Below are 25930 nucleotides of genomic sequence, written 5' to 3'. Positions count from 1 at the left end.
GTTTTTTTTTGTATGCATGTATTTTTATTCAAGTTTTACAGAATGTACATCAATGTAAGTACAAAGAATACTGTCATGTTAAAAACAACTATTTGGTGAGGGAATACGAGGTGGAAAATTGATTCAGCGCAGTAGATAAAGAGGGGCAAACAGAGAAACGGCTCTTACGTCAGAACAGACGTCTAAACAAACAATCCCATTCAAACTGGATAGAGAATAGCCTCCTGGCTGGCTTGATCAGTTGACATAAAACAAGTCACAAACAACTCCTAGTTTAAGGGCATGGATGCTGTTAACCTCATGAAGTGAGGGACATAAGGCCTACTGCTACATGCAAGTGGACACGACTCAGGCTGTACCCAAACTAACCTCTCCCAGATCAACTGAATGACCATACACCATCAAACATCATGCAGATCCGTGTTGCCAGCAGAATCAGCCTCTGAGGCTGACTAGACACTTCATTTTCAACCCGTCTAAACCTTTTCTTTTTGTACAGCAATTCAGCTTTTAGCTGCAAATGTGTACAAGATCAAATAACCCTTATGCAGTATAGTAGGCCTTACAGTAGTTGAACAGTATGAATGTAGTATTTTCAGAGCAAGTTAAACAACATGCATTAGTAATGCTGAACAAAGAGTGTCCTTGGACGTGCCCTTGCCCAAAGGGCGGAGTGGCAGCTCTGCTGAGACACTGAGAATTAAGAACTAGTGACTCACCGCGGCACAGTCGCATCATTAATGAGACCGACCAGTAAGCCAAGTTTCTCACTAATACCCAGGCCAGTGGCCCGAAATCCCATTGTAAAACATGAAGCTAGCTACAGCTCTCGGGTCTCGCCTGCACCCCAATGGCAGACAAGGTTAAGGCCTTAAGTCCAATGAATCATCAGAAAACTTCCTAGCATGACAATTGGGTTTTCAGTGGTATAATTTGTCTGTGAAAGAAGCAGTGTGTGTGGAATGCAAGCTAAATACAGAAAAACAGCAGAAACCCATCACATACACCTCAAATGTACTTCCTGACTGAGCAAATGGAAGCCGTAGCCCAACGCCCGGTCCGTTCACAGCCCTTTGCGCTAGAATGGCTGAGACACACACGGCAAGGGGTCTCTACTATAGAGTTTACACATCTTTCTAACCATTTTTACCTCTGTTTGGAGACACATTTATCTAGCTGATCCAGCAGATCTGATAGAACATCCCCATCGGGTTACAGAGACAGAGACACACATACAGCAGCCTGGGGATTAACACATGACCTCTGCCCTATCTCCCATCCTCCCTGGAGTAAACCTGTCTGTTAGCGAGCTGACAACCACAGCAGCAGATGTTTTATTTAACCTTTGTTTAACTAGGCAAGTCAGTTAAGAACAAATTCTAATTTACAATGACGGCATAGGAACAGTGGGTTAACTGCCTTGTTCAGGGGCAGAGTGACCGATTTTTACCTCGTCAGCTCTGGGATTTGACCTAGCAACCTTTCGGTTACTGGCCCAATGCTCTAACCGCCCCAAGCAGATACTGTAGCTTCTAAAAACACAGTGGTGCAAAAGGCCAATTCAACCCCTCAGAATACATAGGTATACCTATATAGGTAGAAGTGGCAATACTACATTTCTCAAGCGACCCAGGACCTGGGTGGAAATGGAAGATGAGATTTGATGGGAAGCAAATGACACTCGACGGGCTGTTCACCATTCGGCTGTACTTCTAAAGTGGTGAACTGCATCCCATTGGTGTAGTGGAGGGTATACCCAGGTACACACCGCATACCCACTTATTTTTCAGTGGGCATTACGTATACTCACTTCTTAATCCCCACTGATATGTATCAAAGTAGTGTGGTGGAAGTACATGCCGTATCAATTAATAAGACAGATGGAACAGATCAGAATGTTCAGCTTAAACATTTTGATTATTTCTTCACATTTTAGCCACAGCAATGTGCACACGGCAGTAGGCCTATGGTGGGATTGTGGCTATAGGCTGCTTTGAAGCAAGCTAAGACACGTCATAATAGGAAGTAAAACGTCCAGGTTTCAAACCATTAAGGAACAGGAACAATATAGTGATGCCAATGATAGACCTCACTGTCTTCTGGTAGATGGAAAGGCTTTCCCAACAACCTTCTGTATTAAATGTTTAACTACAAAGTAGCCTATCCCAACCGGTCAGAATGATATCATGAATATATGCGTCAATCCAGAGGTCATTTCTTTTTTTTTTGTGACAGAAACAGCTAACCAACCAACAGAGCTAGGTGTCTACACACCTGAATTAAAAGGGTAAAAAAGTCATTTCTTAGATTTTCCCAGACCTCAAAAATGGTCTCCTGATGTGGTTCAACCATTGTTGTTGGGTTAGAACGTTTTTGTTGTTTTTATATAAAAATTGTGGCTGAGCGCGAAGACATGATAAAAAATAAATACTCACTTAAAAGCCTAACTTACGTTTCAATAGTAAGCCTACTATTAGGCTACTGCACAGTACAGCTTGGGTTGGCCTGACTGTGAAAGACCAATACGGGATTCACCATTTTAGGTCACTCAGAGTGTATGTCACTGTTTCTCATAGAACTTATCACGCCGGGTGGGCCGTTTGAGACATTTTTGGCGACATTCAGGTCATCCTCTGAGATGTTTGGACATAGTAAGTGTTCTATATTCATGTATGCCACCGCCCCCAACACACTAACTACACACTGGATCCTGTCCCATTCAAATAAATGGTTGTGGGGGGAAATGTGACTGCTCAGAAAAATTTGTCTGCAATCAAAAACAGCACACACATACACACTCCGTTCTCCAATCTACCCTCCAAGAAGGGCGAGACATCATGTTTAATTACAGTTCCATGTAGCTAGCTGCTCAGTTTACCAAAAATCACACTTTTTTGGCCAATTACATTTACACAGGTGCTGCCAGCAGTAGACAATCTACAGACAGAATACAGACACTCAGTCAACACACACAATATAAATACAGTAAACATAAAGCCATTTATTTTATACATGACCCTAAGCATGATGGGATGTTAATTGCTTAATCAACTCCGGACCACACCGGTGTAAGCACCTGCTTTTAATACACTTTGTATCCCTCAACTACTCAACAGTTAACATTATTGTCAGTTACTTGTATCTATAGATGAAGTGGGAGGAATAGAGCACAGTGCTGTTCAGAGGTGTACATAGTGCTAATGCAGTATAGGGCAGTTATTAGTATTACAGGTCATTGATGGAAGGTGCAGTGACCGACTCAATGCAAAGTCTATTACTCCCCATGAGCCCGATAGCCTGTTGGTGAGGGCCACAACACCATCTATGGCGGGTAAGTGCTCGCACCGAAAAATAGTGAAAAACAACTGTCCAAGTCCATTTCATTCCTTTGTCAGCATTGTATTACCTGACAACGTATCGGGGGGTAATTCATTAGGATAGAGGCTATGACTCTGGTACCAATCTCTTTCTCCCTGACAATCTCCCGCTCTCTCAGACATTGGCTAGTTTGCCCACTCAATTATAGGGCTTCTGTTTTAAGTTGGCCGATAAGCATCGCGTTAGGGCAGCTCCCATTTTACATCACCAATCCCGGTCTTTCAACTATATATCAAGCTGTGATGGCTCCATCACATCTGGAGCCGAGGATAAGGTTCAGCCAACACCTCACGGCTTTAACAGACCTCCTAGCCACTCTCAAAGGGCGACTAGGAAGGAGAAATGACACGTCAAGCAATCTTTCCTTAGCCTGAGACTTAAACTGACAGTTACCATGGATCCCCTAACATCACACTGTTGATTCAGTATTGACTGGAGAGGCTGAAACACACAGAACACATCACGGGTGAATGGGCTGGCAGTCCCGGTCATGATAAATGTGGCACCCGCTGCTTCAGTGTGACTGCAGGTGTCCGGGGTGTCGGCCTAACCACGACCCTGACCTTTACGTCTGGCTATCCCCACAGGGGGAAGAGCAGAATCCACTCAGGACAAGCTACAGCAGCAGGACAGTGGGGGGGTCAAACAGCTCTCACCACATGCCATTAAATCTACATCTAGACTATATCTCATTACTTACTATCACGCATAGCTAGACTACATATCGCCATACAAACAATATATAATACCTACATAATATAACATGGCTAGACTACATATCTCTATGCAAATTACATAATATAATACCTATACTACATATCGCCATACACATGACATAATACCTAAATATTATAGCTAGACTACATATCACTATACAAATTATATAATACCTATATAATATTATAGCTAGACTACATATCACCATACAAATTATATAATACCTATATAATATTATAGCTAGACTACATATCACCATACAAATTATATAATACCTATATAATATTATAGCTAGACTACATATCACTATACAAATTATATAATACCTATATAATATTATAGCTAGACTACATATCACCATACAAATTATATAATACCTATATAATATTATAGCTAGACTACATATCACTATACAAATTATATAATACCTATACTATATCGCTATACAAACGATATACCTAAATATTATAGCTAGACTACATATCGCCATACACATGACATAATACCTAAATATTATAGCTAGACTACATATCACCATACAAATTATATAATACCTATACTATATCGCTATACAAACGATATACCTAAATATTATAGCTAGACTACATATCACCATACAAATTATATAATACCTATACTATATCGCTATACAAACGATATACCTAAATATTATAGCTAGACTACATATCGCCATGCAAACGATATAGCTAGACTACATATCGCCATGCAAACGATATAGCTAGACTACATATCGCCACACAAACAATATAATACTTATATAATATTATGTCATAGGTAGGCTGTATAGCGCCATACAAACAATATATAATACCTGTATAATATTATAGCATAGCTAAGCTATACACAGCCATACAAGTATATAATATAATAGCATAGCTAGAGTATATATAGCCATAGAATCTATATAATAACCATATAATATTTTAGGATAGCTAGGTTATATATATATATCCATACAAACTATACATTATAGCATAGCTAGGCTATACATAGCCAATGAAACTATATAAAAGTGAACAAATGTTAGCACATTCCTTGAAAATCAATGTCAGAAATATCTTTAATTACATAAGTTTTCACATTGAAGTACCTTTGGCGGAGATTACAGCTTTGAGTCGTCTTGGGTATGTCTGTGTCAGCTTTGCACATCTGGATTTGGGGATTTTCTCCCATTATTCCTGGAAGATTTTCTCAAGCTCTGTTAAGTTACATGGGGAGAGGCAGTGAACAGCAATCTTCATGTCTTCCCACGGATTTACAGTGATATTCAATTCTGGGGTTTGGCTGGGCCAGTCAAGGACTTCCCCATTAGTTCTCAAGCCATTCAAGCATTGCTTTGGCTGTATGCTTGGAGTCATTGTCCTGTTGGAATGTAAATCTTAGCCCCAGTCTAAGGTCGTTTGCACTCTGAAGCAGGTTCTCATCAAGGATTTGGCTCCATTCAATGATGAGCTGTGCCTGTCTTTCTCCAGGACATTGCACTTTGCATTGCGCTTCACATTCAGACCAGAGTAAAACTTGTTTAAATCAGACCACATCTATTTTATCTTATGCTCTGAGTCTTTCACGTCATGCACCTTTTTCTCAGGAGTGGGTTCTGTCTGGCTACTCTCCCATGAAGCCCAAATTGCTGAAGAGCTGTAGAGACTGTTGTCCTTCTGGCAGGTTCAACCATTTCAGCCAGTGGTCATTGGGTTCTTGGTTACCTACCTGACCAAGGTCTTTCTTGGCCGGTTGCACAGTCTGGGTAGTTCCCTATGTTTTCAATTTTCCAATGATGGAGACCGCTGTATTCTTGGAAACTTTCAACAATCTAGAAATTGTGTTATACACTTCACCGGATAAAATTCGGAAAGTATTAAAACCACATGACTTTTTCCACATTTTGATACGTTACAGCCTTATTCTAAAATGGATTAAAATATATTTTTTAAACATCAGCAATCTACACACAATACCACATAATGACAAAGAAGAAAACTGGTTTAGACATTTATTAATTATTTATTAAAATAAAAAAACTGAAATATCGTATTTACCTAAGTACTCAGACACTTTGCTATGAGACTTGAAATTGAGCTCAGGTGCATCCTGTTTCCACTGATCATCCTTGAGATGTTTCTACAACTTGGAGTCCAGCTGTGGTAAATTCTATTGATTGGACATGATTTGGAAATGCACACACCTGTCCCACAGTTGACAGTGCATGTCAGAGCAAAAACCAAGCCATGAGGTCGAAGGAATTGTCTGTAGAGCTCCGAGACAGGATTGTTTATAGGTACAGATTTGGGGAAAGGTACCAAAACATTTCTGCAGAATTGAAAGTTCCCAAGAACACAGTGACCTCCATCCTTCTTAAATGGAAGAAGTTTGGAACCACCAAGACTCTTTCCTAGAGCTGGACGACCGGCAAACCTGAGCAATCGGGGGAGAAGGGCTTTGGTCAGGGAGGAGACCAAGGGAGGAGACCAAGATGGCCACTGACAGAGCTCCAGAGTTCCTCTGTGGAGATGTGATAATCTTCCAGAAGGACAACCATCTCTGCAGCACTCCACCAATCAGGCCTTTATGGTAGAGTGGCCAGACGGAAAACACTACTCAGTAAAAGGCACGACAGCCCGCTTGGAGTTTGCCAAATGGCACCTAAAAACTGAACATGAGAAACAGAATTCTCTGGTCTGATGAAACTAAGATTAAACTCTTTGGCCTGAATGCCAAGCGTCACATCTGGAGAAAACCAGGCACCGCTCTTCACCAGGCCAATACCAGTGAAGCATGGTGGCAGCATCATGCTGTGAGGATGTTTTTCAGCGGTAGGGACTGGGGGACTAGTCAGGAAACAAGGGAAAGATTAACAGAGAAAAGTACAGAGAGATCGTTGATGAGAACCTGCTCCAGAGCGCTCAGGACCTCTGGGGTGAAGCTTCACCTTCCAACAGGTCAACGACCCTAAGCACACAGCCAAAACAACGCAGGAGTGGCTTCGGGACAAGTCTTTGAATGTCCTTGAGTGGCCCAGCCAGAGCCCGGACATGAACCCGATCGAACATCTCTGGAGACCCGAAAATAGCTTTGCAGCGACACTCCCCATCCAACCTGACAGAGCTCAAGATTATTTGCAGAGAAGAATGGGAGAAACTCCCCAAATACAGGTGTGCCAAGCATCATACCCATGAAGGCTGTAATCGCTGCCAAAGGTGCAGGGTCTAAAGGGTCTCAATACTTATGCAAATGTGATATTTCAAGGTTTTGTCATTATGGGGTATTGTGTGCAGATTGATGAGGGGGAAAAAACTATTTAATCCATTTTAGAAAATGTGGAAAAAGTGAAGGGGTCTGAATACGTTCCGAATGCATTGTAATTACTGTACATTGGTAACCAGTTTAATTGCAGTAAGGCACCTAGGGGTTTGCGGTATATGACCAATATACCACAACTAAGGGCTGTATCCAGGTACTCCACACTGCGACATGCGTAAGACCAGCCCTTAGTCATGGTATATTAGCCATATACCTCAAACCCCTTGGGCCTTTTTGCTTATTTATAGCATAGCTAGGCTATATCCACTACCGTTCAAAAGTTTGGGGACACTTAGAAATGTCCTGGTTTTAGAAAGAAAAGTGAATTTTTTGTCCATTAAAATAACATCAAATTTATCAGAAATACAATGTCGACATTGTTAATGTTGTAAATGACGATTGTAGCTGGAAACGGCAGATTTATGGAATATCTACATAGGCGTACTTTTATTTTTAATTTTATTTATTTAACCTTTATTTAACCAGGTAGGCTAGTTGAGAACACCTTTATTTAACCAGGTAGGCTAGTTGAGAACACCTTTATTTAACCAGGTAGGCTAGTTGAGAACACCTTTATTTAACCAGGTAGGCTAGTTGAGAACAAGTTCTCATTTGCAACTGTGACCTGGCCAAGATAAAGCATAGCAGTGTGAACAGACAACACAGAGTTACACATGGAGTAAACAATTAACAAGTCAATAACACAGTAGAAAAAAAGTCTATATACATTGTGTGCAAAAGGCATGAGGAGGTAGGCGAATAATTACAATTTTGCAGATTAACACTGGAGTGATAAATGATCAGATGGTCATGTACAGGTAGAGATATTGGTGTGCAAAAGAGCAGAAAAGTAAATAAATAAAAACAGTATGGGGATGAGGTAGGTGAAAATGGGTGGGCTATTTACCAATAGACTATGTACAGCTGCAGCGATCGGTTAGCTGCTCAGATAGCTGATGTTTGAAGTTGGTGAGGGAGATAAAAGTCTCCGACTTCATTTTTGCAATTCGTTCCAGTCACAGGCAGCAGAGTACTGGAACGAAAGGCGGCCAAATGAGGTGTTGGCTTTAGGGATGATCAGTGAGATACACCTGCTGGAGCGCGTGCTACGGATGGGTGTTGCCATCGTGACCAGTGAACTGAGATAAGGCGGAGCTTTACCTAGCATGGACTTGTAGATGACCTGGAGCCAGTGGGTCTGGCGACGAATATGTAGCGAGGGCCAGCCGACTAGAGCATACAAGTTGCAGTGGTGGGTGGTATAAGGTGCTTTAGTGACAAAACGGATGGCACTGTGATAGACTGCATCCAGTTTGCTGAGTAGAGTGTTGGAAGCCATTTTGTAGATGACATCGCCGAAGTCGAGGATCGGTAGGATAGTCAGTTTTACTAGGGTAAGCTTGGCGGCGTGAGTGAAGGAGGCTTTGTTGCGGAATAGAAAGCCGACTCTTGATTTGATTTTCGATTGGAGATGTTTGATATGAGTCTGGAAGGAGAGTTTGCAGTCTAGCCAGACACCTAGGTACTTATAGATGTCCACATATTCAAGGTCGGAACCATCCAGGGTGGTGATACTAGTCGGGCATGCGGGTGCAGGCAGCGATCGGTTGAAAAGCATGCATTTGGTTTTACTAGCGTTTAAGAGCAGTTGGAGGCCACGGAAGGAGTGTTGTATGGCATTGAAGCTCGTTTGGAGGTTAGATAGCACAGTGTCCAATGACGGGCCGAAAGTATATAGAATGGTGTCGTCTGCGTAGAGGTGGATCAGGGAATCGCCCGCAGCAAGAGCAACATCATTGATATATACAGAGAAAAGAGTCGGCCCGAGGCTACTGAGTCTGCCGATAAGAATATGGTGATTGACAGAGTCGAAAGCCTTGGCAAGGTTGATGAAGACGGCTGCACAGTACTGTCTTTTATCGATGGCGGTTATGATATCGTTTAGTACCTTGAGTGTGGCTGAGGTGCACCCGTGACCGGCTCGGAAACCAGATTGCACAGCGGAGAAGGTACGGTGGGATTCGAGATGGTCAGTGACCTGTTTGTTGACTTGGCTTTCGAAGACCTTAGATAGGCAGGGCAGGATGGATATAGGTCTGTATTAGTTTGGGTCCAGGGTGTCCGCCCCTTTGAAGAGGGGGTTGACTGCGGCAGCTTTCCAATCCTTGGGGATCTCAGACGATATGAAAGAGAGGTGCAACAGGCTGGTAATAGGGGTTGCGACAATGGCGGCAGATAGTTTCAGAAATAGAGGGTCCACATTGTCAAGCCCAGCTGATTTGTACGGGTCCAGGTTTTGCAGCTCTTTCAGAACATCTGCTATCTGGATTTGGGTAAAGGAGAACCTGGAGAGGCTTGGGCGAGGAGCTGCGGGGGGGGCAGAGCTGTTGGCCGAGGTTGGAGTAGCCAGGCGGAAGGCATGGCCAGCCGTTGAGAAATGCTTATTGAAGTTTTCGATAATCATGGATTTATCGGTGGTGACCGTGTTACCTAGCCTCAGTGCAGTGGGCAGCTGGGAGGAGGTGCTCTTGTTCTCCATGGACTTCACAGTGTCCCAGAACTTTTTGGAATTGGAGCTACAGGATGCAAACTTCTGCCTGAAGAAGCTGGCCTTAGCTTTCCTGACTGACTGCGTGTATTGGTTCCTGACTTCCCTGAACAGTTGCATATCGCGGGGACTATTCGATGCTATTGCAGTCCGCCACAGGATATTTTTGTGCTGGTCGAGGGCAGTCAGGTCTGGAGTGAACCAAGGACTGTATCTGTTCTTAGTTCTGCATTTTTTGAACGGAGCATGCTTATCTAAAATGGTGTGGAAGTTACTTTTAAAGAATGACCAGGCATCCTCAACTGACGGGATGAGGTCAATGTCCTTCCAGGATACCCGGGCAGAGACCCATTATCAGCAACCATCACTCCTGTGTTCCAATGGCACGTTTTGTTAGCTAATCCAAGTGTATCATTTTAAAAGGCTAATTAATCACTAGAAACCTATTTAGCAATTGTGTTAACACAGCTGAAAACTGTTGTCCTGATTAAAGAAGCAATAAAAATGGCATTCCTTAAACTAGTTGAGTATCTGGAGCATCAGCATTTGTGGGTTTGATTACAGGCTCAAAATGTCCAGAAACAAAGACCTTTCTTCTGAAACTCGTCAGTCTATTCTTGTTCTGAGAAATGAAGGCTATTCCATGCGAGAAAATGGCAAGAAATTGAAGATCTCGTACAACGCTGTGTACTATTCCCTTCACAGAAGAGCGCAAACTGGCTATAACCAGAATAGAAAATAGGATTGGCAGGCCCCGGTGCACAACTGAGCAAGAGGACAAGTACATTAGAGTGCCTAACAAGTCCTCAACTGGCAGCTTCATTAAATAGTGCCTGCCTCACAAGTCCTCAACTGGCAGCTTCATTAAATAGTACCTGCCTGACAGTGTCTTCAACTGGCAGCTCCATTAAATAGGACCCGCAAAACACCAGTATCAACATCAACAGTGAAGAGGTGACTCTGGGATGCTGGCCTTCTAGGTAGAGTTGCAAAGAAAAAGACATATCTCAGACTGGCCAATAAAAATAAAAGATTAAGATGGGCAAATAGAACAGACACTGGACAGAGGAACTCTGCCTAGAAGGCCAGCATCCCGGAGTCGCCTCCTCACTGTTGACGTGGAATTTGGTGTTTTGCTGGTGTTTCGCTGAGTTTAGAAGGCTGCTATACTAAGCCTACTGATAATGACATGACTTAGTATTATTATAAAGATGATCTTAATAATAACAAGAAGGAGATCAAGGAATAATGAGGGTTATTTTTAAAAATATTATTTTTTCTGACCATTTGGAACAATGTAAACACTAAAAAAATATAAATAAAACCAGTGAGGCTGGTCTAACAAATAAAGTATAAAGCCTTTATTGCAGCATAGCAAAGATTAAGCTCAAGGCTTGGTGCTCAAGCTCAAGGCTTGGTGCTCACGGAATCAGTAGGCTATTAAACACTCAAAAGAGGCAGGATGTCTTATTTCTGTAGATATATTGATGATTTAAAGCCAGGCACATTTAACAGTTAGGCTGTTGATTATAGACATAATTAAGTTGGGGTTTCCCCTCTCCTCACTTTTCTTAGACAATAAGACAAGGGCTGTTTTCTAATCTCATTCTGCTGCTGCCTCTACCACATTGTTCTCAACACCAATATGCTGGTTAACTTTGCTATTATGCACATAGCAACATGGTCTAGGAAAAGGCTTCAATTCAACAGCGCACTGATCTGTTTCAGAACCGCGGACAGCAACCACTATCCGACGCGGGAGAAAGCGCATCCGTTATAAAATTATATTATTTTTATTGTGTTGCACCATTGTTCCTATGTAATATAACCATATACAATTTCAGTAGCACGTCTTACACTGATCGACTGTGCCATCGCCAAGGCCTCCACAATGGATCAGTCCACTCAGACAGGCGCCAATCAGACCGGTGTCTTGTAAACCCAAATTATTTGTATTTTTTTTGCTACTGCACGACTAAAAATCTTGGTCGACCAACAGCCTATCGACCAAACAATCAACTAAATGGGGTCAGCCCTAATACTAACTAAACCATTCAGCTGTGGTGCACGGCCTGACCGGTATGAATCCCCAGTTGGCCTGATCAAAGTTGTTTCCTGTCCGACCGTGAACACCTCGTACACATCTGAAAGAGCTCCCACTAAGAGGAGCATGGGGATACAGACGCCCAACTACACACGCTTTTTCAGACTTCTCCCTCCCTCCTGTTTTTGGCTGAGGCTTTGAACCAAACACAAAAGAACTGATTGCTTTAGCGAGGGGATACACACTTACTCACTCGCACATCCACAAGTCATGACGGACAATGTCAGCCAACCGGCCCTGATTAGATGTATAGCTTGAGATTGTCTTCAGTAGCAGTGACTGACAGTCATCATCTACGTTGAGTCATGTTTTACTAAGACGGGTTTGGCTGAGAACGTTAGGAAAATGATGCCTTGTTGGGAATCGTAGGTGGCTCGTTTCAGTTTGTTTTATCTTGTTCTTGATACCATGCCTTGTTTTGAGGCGATTTGACTGATGTCACGTCTATGGCTCAAATTTACTAGCTCACCAACAACTGATTGTATTTGAGAGACAAGAAGTGCAACTTTATGTTTTCAATAAAAATTGGAGATGAAATATAGTTTCCATGTTGTCAGCCAACTGTTTGCCCCATAGTTGAGCATGTTTTTGTTGCTAAACAACTAACCTGTCTATAAGGCAAATGCAGTCATATATCTTTTTTTATTTAACCAGCAACCTTTCGGTTACTGGCCCAACGCTCTAACCACTAAACTACCTGCCGCCCCGTAATGGTAATGCCGGTATATTCCACATTACCTCCTTTGGCATGATTGATTGTGAGTTGATATCAATCAGCGAAAAATAAACACCGGAAGAGTTTGAGTGAGATTTTGAAAATGTATACAGTGTAAGGAAAGGAGGAAGGAAAAAAAGAATGAAGAAAGCATACCTTAACGTAGGACGGCTGTTTTTCCAGGATAAGATCGGCAACTTTTTTGGAAACCTACAGAGCGAGGACACACAAAAAATTACCCAGTCAGACGCTTGTAAATTCTACCCCACCTGAGAGACACGGTTATCGTACTATGGTAGAGCATGGAGAAAGAATAGAGGACTTTGGTGTCTATCTATAACATAAGTCTTTAACCAAGAGGATTCTCACAATGTGGAATATCTGTATGGTTGATCAAACCGAGACTGAATTAGCCTACACTTTACTACGAGACTGAATTAGCCTACACTTTACTACGAGACTGAATTAGCCTACACTTTACTACGAGACTGAATTAGCCTACACTTTACTACGAGACTGAATTAGCCTACACTTTACTACGAGACTGAATTAGCCTACACTTTACTACGAGACTGAATTAGCCTACACTTTACTACTAGACTGAATTAGCCTACACTTTACTACGAGACTGAATTAGCCTACACTTTACTACGAGACTGAATTAGCCTACACTTTACTACTAGACTGAATTAGCCTACACTTTACTACTAGACTGAATTAGCCTACACTTTACTACTAGACTGAATTAACCTACACTTTACTACTATACTGAATTAGCCTACACGTTACTACTAGACTGAATTAGCATACACTTTACTACTAGACTGAGTTAACCTTCACTTTACTACGAGACTGAATCAAATCTATACTTTACTACTAGCTACTTAAGAATAGCCTATTGTGTGTGGTACAGTATGTGCTGTACTGTATGTAACATTGCCATTATTCAAATAGTGTGTGTATCATAGTCTTCATTGGTGTTTTCTGAGAATCAAGGCCTAAAGGACATAAAAAGGTACATTTTGCTTTGATGAAATAAGAAATAACTACCAGGTTGCAGAAATAACTACCAGGTTGGGTTAACTACCAGGTTGTAGAAATAACTACCAGGTTGTAGAAATAACTACCAGGTTGTAGAAATAACTACCAGGTTGTGTTAATTCAACCCTGGACTAAATCATGCCAACCCTCTCACACAGCATGCGGTATTTACTCAGTAGAAGAAACCATGTTTGTGCACCTGCACAACACGACATACTCACAATAAATACACAAGGGACTGACTTGCCACCTAGCTACACATAACCTAGTACGTTGTGGATCGCATCTGACTTATAACACATTTAGCGCAAGGCTGTAGTTGGGATTACACACACACACACACAGCTAGGAATAATGTTCCAGAGCCATATTGATGCTCAGTACACAGCTCCACAGTGAGGGGGAGCTGATATATTGATGCTCAGTACACAGCTCCACAGTGAGGGGGAGCTGATATATTGATGCTCAGTACACAGCTCCACAGTGAGGGGGAGCTGATATATTGATGCTCAGTACACAGCTCCACAGTGAGGGGGAGCTGATATATTGATGCTCAGTACACAGCTCCACAGTGAGGGGGAGCTGATATATTGATGCTCAGTACACAGCTCCACAGTGAGGGGGAGCTGATATATTGATGCTCAGTACACAGCTCCACAGTGAGGGGGAGCTGATATATTGATGCTCAGTACACAGCTCCACAGTGAGGGGGAGCTGATATATTGATGCTCAGTACACAGCTCCACAGTGAGGGGGAGCTGATATATTGATGCTCAGTACACAGCTCCACAGTGAGGGGGAGCTGATATATTGATGCTCAGTACACAGCTCCACAGTGAGGGGGAGCTGATATATTGATGCTCAGTACACAGCTCCACAGTGAGGGGGAGCTGATATATTGATGCTCAGTACACAGCTCCACAGTGAGGGGGAGCTGATATATTGATGCTCAGTACACAGCTCCACAGTGAGGGGGAGCTGATATATTGATGCTCAGTACACAGCTCCACAGTGAGGGGGAGCTGATATATTGATGCTCAGTACACAGCTCCACGGTGAGGGGGAGCTGATATATTGATGCTCAGTGCACAGCTCCACAGTGAGGGGGAGCTGATATATTGATGCTCAGTGCACAGCTCCACAGTGAGGGGGAGCTGATATATTGATGCTCAGTGCACAGCTCCACAGTGAGGGGGAGCTGATATATTGATGCTCAGTGCACAGCTCCACAGTGAGGGGGAGCTGATATATTGATGCTCAGTGCACAGCTCCACAGTGAGGGGGAGCTGATATCTTGATGCTCAGTGCACAGCTCCACAGTGAGGGGGAGCTGATATCTTGATGGTCAGTGCACAGCTCCACAGTGAGGGGGAGCTGATATCTTGATGCTCAGTGCACAGCTCCACAGTGAGGGGGAGCTGATATATTGATGCTCAGTGCACAGCTCCACAGTGAGGGGGAGCTGATATATTGATGCTCAGTACACAGCTCCACAGTGAGGGGGAGCTGATATATTGATGCTCAGTACACAGCTCCACAGTGAGGGGGAGCTGATATATTGATGCTCAGTACACAGCTCCACAGTGAGGGGGAGCTGATATATTGATGCTCAGTGCACAGCTCCACAGTGAGGGGGAGCTGATATATTGATGCTCAGTACACAGCTCCACAGTGAGGGGGAGCTGATATATTGATGCTCAGTGCACAGCTCCACAGTGAGGGGGAGCTGATATCTTGATGGTCAGTGCACAGCTCCACAGTGAGGGGGAGCTGATATCTTGATGCTCAGTGCACAGCTCCACAGTGAGGGGGAGCTGATATCTTGATGCTCAGTGCACAGCTCCACAGTGAGGGGGAGCTGATATATTGATGCTCAGTACACAGCTCCACAGTGAGGGGGAGCTGATATATTGATGCTCAGTACACAGCTCCACAGTGAGGGGGAGCTGATATATTGATGCTCAGTACACAGCTCCACAGTGAGGGGGAGCTGATATATTGATGTACGGAGGGGGGGGTTGGGTAAGGGAGCTAACTGGAGCCCTGAACAGAACAGATGGTTGGACTGTTCAGCTGCTACGCTCACTTGCTCAACTGTGTGTATGTGTGTCCGTGCGAGAGAGAGCGAAAGGGTGAGTGAACGAGTTAAATAATGAATGTGAGATGGAGAGTTGGAGGGGATAGCCTCTGAAATCAACCATATTTAAAAAATAAATTAGGTGCTCCTAAATTAAAATTACAGATCGCACAGCAAAATATTTAGACGCATAGCAGTGGTTCAGTGTTAGGGGTCACTTCACTTATAGCACAACACCAGTCCCATTTAGGATCCAGAGAAAGGGCTCATCCCTGGTACAGAGACCCTTCTCCTCTTCACTCAAAAAACACGTCCATATCACCAAAAAGCAGCAGTGTGGAAAAGACCCAATCACCTGCAGGATCCCACACCACCACACAGATTAGCCCACCCATCACCTGTGATCTGACAGAGCCCAACAGCGAGGTATAATTCACATATAATTGACTGGGATGCAGAGCGGAGTTAATAGCCCAATTTTCTGGCCTCACGCCCCATGTATTTTAGCTAAGAGCTGTCAATCAGCAAAGACTACTGGGTAGCAGTAATAAATGGCACCCTATTCACTATATAGTGTGCACTACTTTAGACCAGAGCCCTATGGGTCCTGATCAAAAGTAGTTCACTACATATGGCGTAGGGTGCCATTTTGGACGCATCCTACTGTAAGTGTTCTTCACCAGCTGCAGTTTGGGGTCTAAAAGCCAACAGCCAATCACATCGAATTCAGAAAGCCAATCAACCAGTCATCACCCACGGTTTGTAGCCCAAAGGTAGAGACCATGAAGCTGGACAGAAACAGTGGCCGTTAAGTTAGCCTATACCCGTTAGCCTATACCCGTTAGCCTATACCCGTTAGCCTATACCCGTTAGCCTATACCCGTTAGCCTATACCCGTTAGCCTATACCCGTTAGCCTATACCCGTTAGCCTATACCCGTTAGCCTATACCCGTTAGCCTATACCCGTTAGCCTATACCCGTTAGCCTATACCCGTTAGCCTATACCCGTTAGCCTATACCCGTTAGCCTATACCCGTTAGCCTATACCCGTTAGCCTATACCCGTTAGCCTATACCCGTTAGCCTATACCCGTTAGCCTATACCCGTTAGCCTATACCCGTTAGCCTATACCACTGCAGCATCCTAACGTTTCTCAATCTTTATCCTACCTGCCTGTCTCCCCATCTCATTTCCTTACTGCCTGAATAAAACTAAATGTTGATTTGTCTCATGTACCAAATTCATTCTTTGAGGATTTGAGAGTTCCATCTGAGGTCTGTGATGCTAAGTGTGTCAGAGAGGCAGGGAGTGAAGTGGATAAGTCCTATTTCTCTTATTACCTAAATGGCACAACACCGGCCCTAGTGATTTCATAGCCAGCCTACTTTACCAGTACTGCACCAAATGAGGATTCTATAGTTTGTTAAGGGGAGACAGACAATGGTGATGTACTGTATATCAAGCAGCTAAGTAAACACGGTGGCCAATTCGACTGTCTACATCCCAAATAGAATAATATCACCTAAATCCCTCAAACTCAACTCTGGACCTGGAAGCCAGCTATTGTTCCCCTCTAATCGAAGACTGATTTAGACCTGGGACACTAGGTGACCTCATAGGTAAGAGTTGAGTGCCCCTGGACTATATGGTAGATAATATCATAGCCTATTCCCCAAAAGTAGTGTCCTGTGCAGAGAATAGGATGTCATTTAGGACACACCCGGAGCATGAAACCAACCCAGGAAGAGTCCTGGTCAATATCAATGAGTGAGCTGGACCAATACACACCGCCGGCGCCTCCCTCCTCCTAATACACCTGGACCAATACACACCGCGGCCCCTCCCTCCTCCTAATACACCTGGACCAATACACACCGCCGGCCCCTCCCTCCTCCTAATACACCTGGACCAATACACACCGCCGGCCCCTCCCTCCTCCTAATACACCTGGACCAATACACACCGCGGCCCCTCCCTCCTCCTAATACACCTGGACCAATACACACCACCGGCCCCTCCCTCCTCCTAATACACCTGGACCAATACACACCGCGGCCCCTCCCTCCTCCTAATACACCTGGACCAATACACACCGCGGCCCCTCCCTCCTCCTAATACACCTGGACCAATACACACTGCCGGCCCCTCCCTCCTCCTAATACACCTGGATCAATACACACCGCGGCCCCTCCCTCCTCCTAATACACCTGGATCAATACATACCGACCGGCCCCTCCCTCCTCCTAATACACCTGGATCAATACACACCAAGACTCTTCCTAGAACTGTCTGCCCGGCCAAACTGAGCAATCGGGGGAGAAGGGCTTTGGTCAGGGAGGTGACCAAGAAACCAATGGTCACTGACAGAGCTCCTCTGTGGAGATGGGAGAACCTTCCAGAAGGACAACCATCTCTGCAGCACTTTATGGTAGAGTGGCCAGACGGAAGCCACTGCTCAGTAAAAGACACGACAGCCCGCTTGGAGTTTGCCAAAAGGCACCTAAAGGACTCGAACCATGAGAAACAATTTTCTCTGGTCTGATGTAACCAAAATGTAACTATTTGGCCTAAATGCCAAGCGCCACATTTGGAGAAAACCTGGCACCACCCCTATGGTGAAACATAGTGACAACATACTAGGAATCCTAGAAGTTAAAGAGAGACTTCCCACTTTTACAGTCAGAGCAGAGCCCCTGGCATCTCTAAAGTGGATGACAATCATACAGCAGACAAGTAATTAACTGAGAGATGAGCCTCAGCCAACGATGTGTCAAAGCTGCCAATTACACAGCGAACCTCCACCACCTCCCTATATAGCAGCCATTCTCTACAACAGCTTCTGCCAGACTGGGGGGGGGGAAATCACCCATTTGTTTTGGATGGAACTAATTTAAGGGAGAAGTTCTATAGAATGTATCGATGCACCATTCCTATCTACAGTACAGTATCTACTCCTCTGCCTCAGCGAGGGAAATATTCAATTTCACATCAGCGCATAGGGATGGAGAGGCCCTCTCAATAGGTAGTTATCAATCAGAGAGAGAGAGAGAGTTCAGATCCTATAGGGAATGTCATTATGCATGTACACAATATAGCACAGTGGAAGTCTATATCCAAAGCTATGAATATGTGATGGAGGAGAAACCATCCTTCTCCTATGCATTTGTTTGAAAGGATCAGATAGGTGTGTAAGCAATACAGGGAAAATTCCACCTTACCAATCAGAGGACAAGATAGAGCTATTACCATACATACCTACAGGAAGTGTCTAGGGTCGTTTGCTTAACTAGGGGATGACTTTGAATTCAGCGTACGATGATCTCCATCCTAAGGGGTGGGGGCGAGGTGATCTGAGGCCGGGTTAGTCATTCACAGCCTGGGTAAGGCAGAAGACTTGATAAGGCCCCTGGTCCTCTGGTCCTGGTATTGAGGTCCTGGGGTCTAAGGCTGGCAGCCAGCTGTCTGCTCTGTTGAAGAGCTCTGTCAGACAGTCAGTGTTCTGTCCACAGAGGCCTCCATCTTTCATCCTACCACCACTAGGGATCATGGCTCTGGCCCTGCCTCGCTCCTTGAAAAGACAGCTCTGCTGTGTGAGACACAATGCAGAGCAGGAGAAGGAGGCTAGGGAGGGAGTCACAGTGAAGGATGAGAAAGAAGGAAGAGGGGAAGGATCCAGATGTTCTACCCTTCTTCCAAAGTGTGCAGCTGCACACTCCACATCATGAATTTAAAAGCATTGGATTGGTGTAAGCATTGATTGAGGGAGTTTCCTACATTGTTAAATCTATGACATGGAGTATGCAAGTGCACACTTCGGGGGAAGTGTAGAGAATTATTTATTTTACCAGGTAAGTTGACTGAGAACACGTTCTCATTTACAGCAATGACCTGGGGAATAGTTACAGGGGAGAGGAGGGGGATGAATGAGCCAATTGGAAGGTACAGAGGGAAAGATGAGGCAGGGAGGAAAGGAGGATGCAGGAAGAGGAGGATCGAGGGAGAATATGGGTTACATATTTCTAAAAGGATTCCGATATAGTTCCTCTGCTGGCTAGCTCTCTGCCCTCCAGGCCTGGGTGACCTGCAGAGAACCTCTATAGTGATGATGCTCTTTTTAAGCAATAAGGCACGACGGGCTGTGGTATATGGCCAATATATGGCCAATATATGGCCAATATACCACTGTTCTTCTTGGAGTGGCAGGTAGCCTAGTGGTTAGTGTTGGGCCAGTAACAGAAAGGTTGCTTGATCAAATCCCAGAGCTGACAAGGTAAAAATCTGTCGTTCTGCCCCCAAACAAGGCACTGTTCCTACGATGTCATTGTAAATAAAAATGTGTTCTTAACTGACGTGACCAGTTAAATAAATAAAAAAATTATGCACATGCATCGCAGTGCCTGGACACAGACCTTAGTCGTGGTATATTGGCAAACCCCCAAGATGCCTTATTGCTATTATAAACTGGTTAGCAACGTAATTAGAGGTAAAAATAAATGTTTTGTCATATCAGACCGTATACCACGGCTGTCAACCAAACAGCATTCAGGTCTCAACCCACCCAGTTTATAATTACTAATAATACTTTGGGCCTGCAGCAGAAACACTACCAGTGACTAACTATTAATCACAGTATATCTATAGCGGTGTGAAGCAGTCTTGCTGAATATAACATGCCAATATCCACCTGGGACTGCACTTCTCCACGGTGCAATACAGGTGTGTGCATGCACAAGCTGAAGCAATAAGCTCAGGGTTAACAGAAATGATAGAAAATTGGTGATTTTGCAGTTCTATGTTCTCTGTATTCAGGTGTTGCAGAGCAATATCCTGTACTGAACTATTTAAGTCCTTGTTTTGACCACTAAAGATGTTGTCGTACAATGTTATGTTGGCCTTCGAAGTGCACGGGTACAGTATAAATGGAATAGCTATTAGCAATCAGGGAGAAGTATCTGTGGGAGTGAGTGACCCAGTGCTGCTCATGTCATTTCCTTCACTCACCGCTGCTTGTTGTCTCTTCAGCTGGTCTCTGTACTCCTCCAGCTCCTGCAAGTTCAGCTCAGGTGGGAGTTTCTATCATAAAAACACACAATTAAAGCATTGTTACAACACAATGAGAATGGCCACACCAATAACTTCTTAGAAGATAAAGCCATTCTGTGGAATGCTTTGGTGTGTGGAGTGAACCACCTGCCAGAAAATAAATCAAAAGATTGCTTATCATGGACACCGAACTGAAATCTAAACGCCAGCAGCTTAGAGCCGGGCAGGATTTCATTTCATTTAGAAGCTTTTAGAAGCCAATCTTAATTCTTTGGAGTTTCTTCAGCATCAGCTCTAGCTTGCTTAAGTATCATTTTTCAAAAGAGCCTCCACGGTCTTCATCATTTACAAAGAAAAAGTGGCAGAATTGTATAGCACACATGCTTAGACGTATAATAAATTAAAATGGAGGAGCACTACTTAATTGGTGAAGAACGAACAAGGGGAAAGACGGCAACACTGAGGATGATGGGTAATTGCTTTCCACTTGGCTGAAAGTCTCATTTTGTAATCTGGAAGGTTGTTGTTCAAGACACTGCTAAATCTAATGAGATTTCACACCCTTCCTCCACGAGTGTTTAATCCATCAATCTAGAAGTCATCGGTGTGTGAGCAGGAGAAGACGCCACAGTGATGCTAGAGTAGATACACCCGTCAATGGGGGAGAGGTGTCCCACATAACAAGGGAACCAGGGGGAGAGGTGTCCCACATAACAAGGGAACCAGGGGGAGAGGTGTCCCACATAACAAGGGAACCAGGGGAGAGAGGTGTCCCACATAACAAGGGAACCAGGGGGGGAGAGGTGTCCCACATAACAAGGGAACCAGGGGAGAGAGGTGTCCCACATAACAAGGGAACCAGGGGGGGAGAGGTGTCCCACATAACAAGGGAACCAGGGGAGAGAGGTGTCCCACATAACAAGGGAACCAGGGGGGGAGAGGTGTCCCACATAACAAGGGAACCAGGGGAGAGAGGTGTCCCACATAACAAGGGAACCAGGGGGGAGAGAGGTGTCCCACATAACAAGGGAACCAGGGGGGAGAGAGGTGTCCCACATAACAAGGGAACCAGGGGGGAGAGAGGTGTCCCACATAACAAGGGAACCAGGGGGGAGAGGTGTCCCACATAACAAGGGAACCAGGGGGGAGAGGTGTCCCACATAACAAGGGAACCAGGGGGGGGGGAGGTGTCCCACATAACAAGGGAACCAGGGGGGGAGAGGTGTCCCACATAACAAGGGAACCAGGGGGGGAGAGGTGTCCCACATAACAAGGGAACCAGGGGGGGAGAGGTGTCCCACATAACAAGGGAACCAGGGGGGGAGAGGTGTCCCACATAACAAGGGAACCAGGGGGGGAGAGGTGTCCCACATAACAAGGGAACCAGGGGGGGAGAGGTGTCCCACATAACAAGGGAACCAGGGGGGGAGAGGTGTCCCACATAACAAGGGAACCAGGGGGGGAGAGGTGTCCCACATAACAAGGGAACCAGGGGGAGGGAGAGGTGTCCCACATAACAAGGGAACCAGGGGGAGGGAGGTGTAGGTAGGGAGGCCCCAAGTCACTAACTAGTCACTGTACCTCGTCAGTGTAGACCAAGTCACTGTACCTCGTCAGTGTAGACCAAGTCACTGTACCTCGTCAGTGTAGACCAAGTCACTGTACCTCGTCAGTGTAGACCAAGTCACTGTAACTCGTCAGTGTAGACCAAGTCACTGTAACTCGTCAGTGTAGACCAAGTCACTAACTCGTCATTGTAGACCCCGCTGAGGCCCCAAGTCACTGTACCTCGTCAGCGTAGACCAAGTCACTGTACCTCGTCAGCGTAGACCAAGTCACTGTACCTCGTCAGTGTAGACCAAGTCACTGTACCTCGTCAGTGTAGACCAAGTCACTGTACCTCGTCAATATTCAGATCATAAAAGACAGAATCGCTTATACAGTGCCTTGCGAAAGTATTCGGCCCCCTTGAACTTTGCGACCTTTTGCCACATTTCAGGCTTCAAACAGAAAGATATAAAACTGTATTTTTTTGTGAAGAATCAACAACAAGTGGGACACAATCATGAAGTGGAACGACATTTATTGGATATTTCAAACTTTTTTAACAAATCAAAAAATGAAAAATTGGGCGTGCAAAATTATTCAACCCCTTTACTTTCAGTGCAGCAAACTCTCTCCAGAAGTTCAGTGAGGATCTCTGAATGATTCAATGTTGACCTAAATGACTAATGATGATAAATACAATCCACCTGTGTGTAATCAAGTCTCCGTATAAATGCACCTGCACTGTGATAGTCTCAGAGGTCTGTTAAAAGCGCAGAGAGCATCATGAAGAACAAGGAACACACCAGGCAGGTCCGAGATACTGTTGTGAAGAAGTTTAAAGCCGGATTTGGATACAAAAAGATTTCCCAAGCTTTAAACATCCCAAGGAGCACTGTGCAAGCGATAATATTGAAATGGAAGGAGTATCAGACCACTGCAAATCTACCAAGACCTGGCCGTCCCTCTAAACTTTCAGCTCATACAAGGAGAAGACTGATCAGAGATGCAGCCAAGAGGCCCATGATCACTCTGGATGAACTGCAGAGATCTACAGCTGAGGTGGGAGACTCTGTCCATAGGACAACAATCAGTCGTATATTGCACAAATCTGGCCTTTATGGAAGAGTGGCAAGAAGAAAGCCATTTCTTAAAGATATCCATAAAAAGTGTTGTTTAAAGTTTGCCACAAGCCACCTGGGAGACACACCAAACATGTGGAAGAAGGTGCTCTGGTCAGATGAAACTAAAATTGAACTTTTTGGCAACAATGCAAAACGTTATGTTTGGCTTAAAAGCAACACAGCTCATCACCCTGAACACACCATCCCCACTGTCAAACATGGTGGTGGCAGCATCATGGTTTGGGCCTGCTTTTCTTCAGCAGGGACAGGGAAGATGGTTAAAATTGATGGGAAGATGGATGGAGCCAAATACAGGACCATTTTGGAAGAAAACCTGATGGAGTCTGCAAAAGACCTGAGACTGGGACGGAGATTTGTCTTCCAACAAGACAATGATCCAAAACATAAAGCAAAATCTACAATGGAATGGTTCAAAAATAAACATATCCAGGTGTTAGAATGGCCAACTCAAAGTCCAGACCTGAATCCAATCGAGAATCTGTGGAAAGAACTGAAAACTGCTGTTCACAAATGCTCTCCATCCAACCTCACTGAGCTCGAGCTGTTTTGCAAGGAGGAATGGGAAAAAATGTCAGTCTCTCGATGTGCAAAACTGATAGAGACATACCCCAAGCGACTTACAGCTGTAATCGCAGCAAAAGGTGGCGCTACAAAGTATTAACTTAAGGGGGCTGAATAATTTTGCACGCCCAATTTTTCTGTTTTTGATTTGTTAAAAAAGTTTGAAATATCCAATAAATGTCGTTCCACTTCATGATTGTGTCCCACTTGTTGTTGATTCTTCACAAAAAAATTGTTTTATATGTTTGAAGCCTGAAATGTGGCAAAAGGTCGCAAAGTTCAAGGGGGCCGAATACTTTCGCACGGCACTATAGTTTTAAGAGCGTGGAAAGAAGGTCCTTCACATATCGTCTCAGTGACAATAACAGCAACAAAGGGGAGAGTGGGTAGAAATTCCCTTGTTGCTGTTTTTATCCCTTGTTGCTGAGGGTTTAGAGCTTAAGGTAGTCACATCATACAAGTACTTGGGAGTATGGCTAGATGGCACACTGTCCTCCTCTCAATACATATCAAAGCTGCAGGCTAAAGTTAAATCTAGACTTGGTTTCCTCTATTGCAATCGCTCCTCTTTCACCCCAGCTGCCAAACTAACCCTGATTCAGATGACCATCCTACCCATGCTAGATTATGGAGACATAATATATAGATCGGCAAGTAAGGGTGCTCTCGAGCGGCTAGACGTTCTTACCATTCTGCCATCAGATTTACCACCAATGCTCCTTATAGGACACATCACTGCACACTATACTCCTCTGTAAACTAGTCATCTCTGTATACCCGTCACAAGACCCACTGGTTGATGCTTATTTATAAAACCCTCTTAGGCCTCACTCCCCCTTATCTTAGATATCTACTGCAGCCCTCATCCTCCACATACAACACCCATTCTGCCAGTCACATTCTGTTAAAGGTCCCCACACATCCCTGGGTCGCTCGTCTTTTCAGTTCGCTGCAGCTAGCGACTGGAACGAGCTGCAACAAACACTCAAACTGGACAGTTTTATCTCTTCATTCAAAGACTCAATCATTGACACTCTTACTGACTGTTGTGGCTGCTTCGCGTGATGTATTGTTGTCTCTATCTTCTTGCCCTTTGTGCTGTTGTCTGTGCCCAATAATGTTTGTACCATGTGTTGTGCTGCTACCATGTTGTGCTGCTGCCATGTGTTGCTACCATGTTGTTGTCATCTTGTGTTGCTATCATGCTGTGGTCTTAGATCTCTCTTTATGTAGTGTTTTGTTAAGACTGTAGCCTACACTGTACTGTAGACCTAACTAACTAACTCTCCTCCAGCTTGTTGTGTCCTCTGGGTCTGTAGTAAACAGTGGGCCTAACTAACTGACTGACTCTCCTCCAGCTTGTTGTGTCCTCTGGGTCTGTAGTAAACAGTGGGCCTAACTAACTAACTGACTCTCCTCCAGCTTGTTGTGTCCTCTGGGTCTGTAGTGAACAGTGGGCCTAACTAACTAACTGACTGACTCTCCTCCAGCTTGTTGTGTCCTCTGGGTCTGTAGTAAACAGTGGGCCTAACTAACTGACTGACTCTCCTCCAGCTTGTGTCCTCTGGGTCTGTAGTAAACAGTGGGCCTAACTAACTAACTGACTGACTCTCCTCCAGCTTGTTGTGTCCTCTGGGTCTGTAGTAAACAGTGGGCCTAACTAACTGACTGACTCTCCTCCAGCTTGTTGTGTCCTCTGGGTCTGTAGTAAACAGTGGGCCTAACTAACTGACT

The 25930-nt window shown here is 44.4% G+C and overlaps 1 protein-coding gene across 1 annotated transcript in view; it reads right to left on the bottom strand.

Moving 5' to 3' along the window:
* Window positions 1-25930, bottom strand: part of vps50 (VPS50 subunit of EARP/GARPII complex) — a 202050-nt gene that overhangs the window by 161657 nt on the left and 14463 nt on the right. Inside the window, exons 4-5 of the mRNA XM_031788900.1 lie at window positions 20904-20975; window positions 12940-12993 (exon numbers count right to left, since the gene is read on the bottom strand). Coding sequence (XP_031644760.1) covers window positions 12940-12993; window positions 20904-20975 — 126 coding nt within the window. The remainder of the gene's footprint in view (window positions 1-12939; window positions 12994-20903; window positions 20976-25930) is intronic.

The sequence above is a fragment of the Oncorhynchus kisutch genome, linkage group LG14, assembly GCF_002021735.2.
Source record: "Oncorhynchus kisutch isolate 150728-3 linkage group LG14, Okis_V2, whole genome shotgun sequence".
Lineage (NCBI taxonomy): Eukaryota > Metazoa > Chordata > Actinopteri > Salmoniformes > Salmonidae > Oncorhynchus > Oncorhynchus kisutch.
The sequence above is the reverse complement of the archived record's forward strand: the minus strand, read 5'-3'. Positions and strand labels throughout refer to the sequence as shown.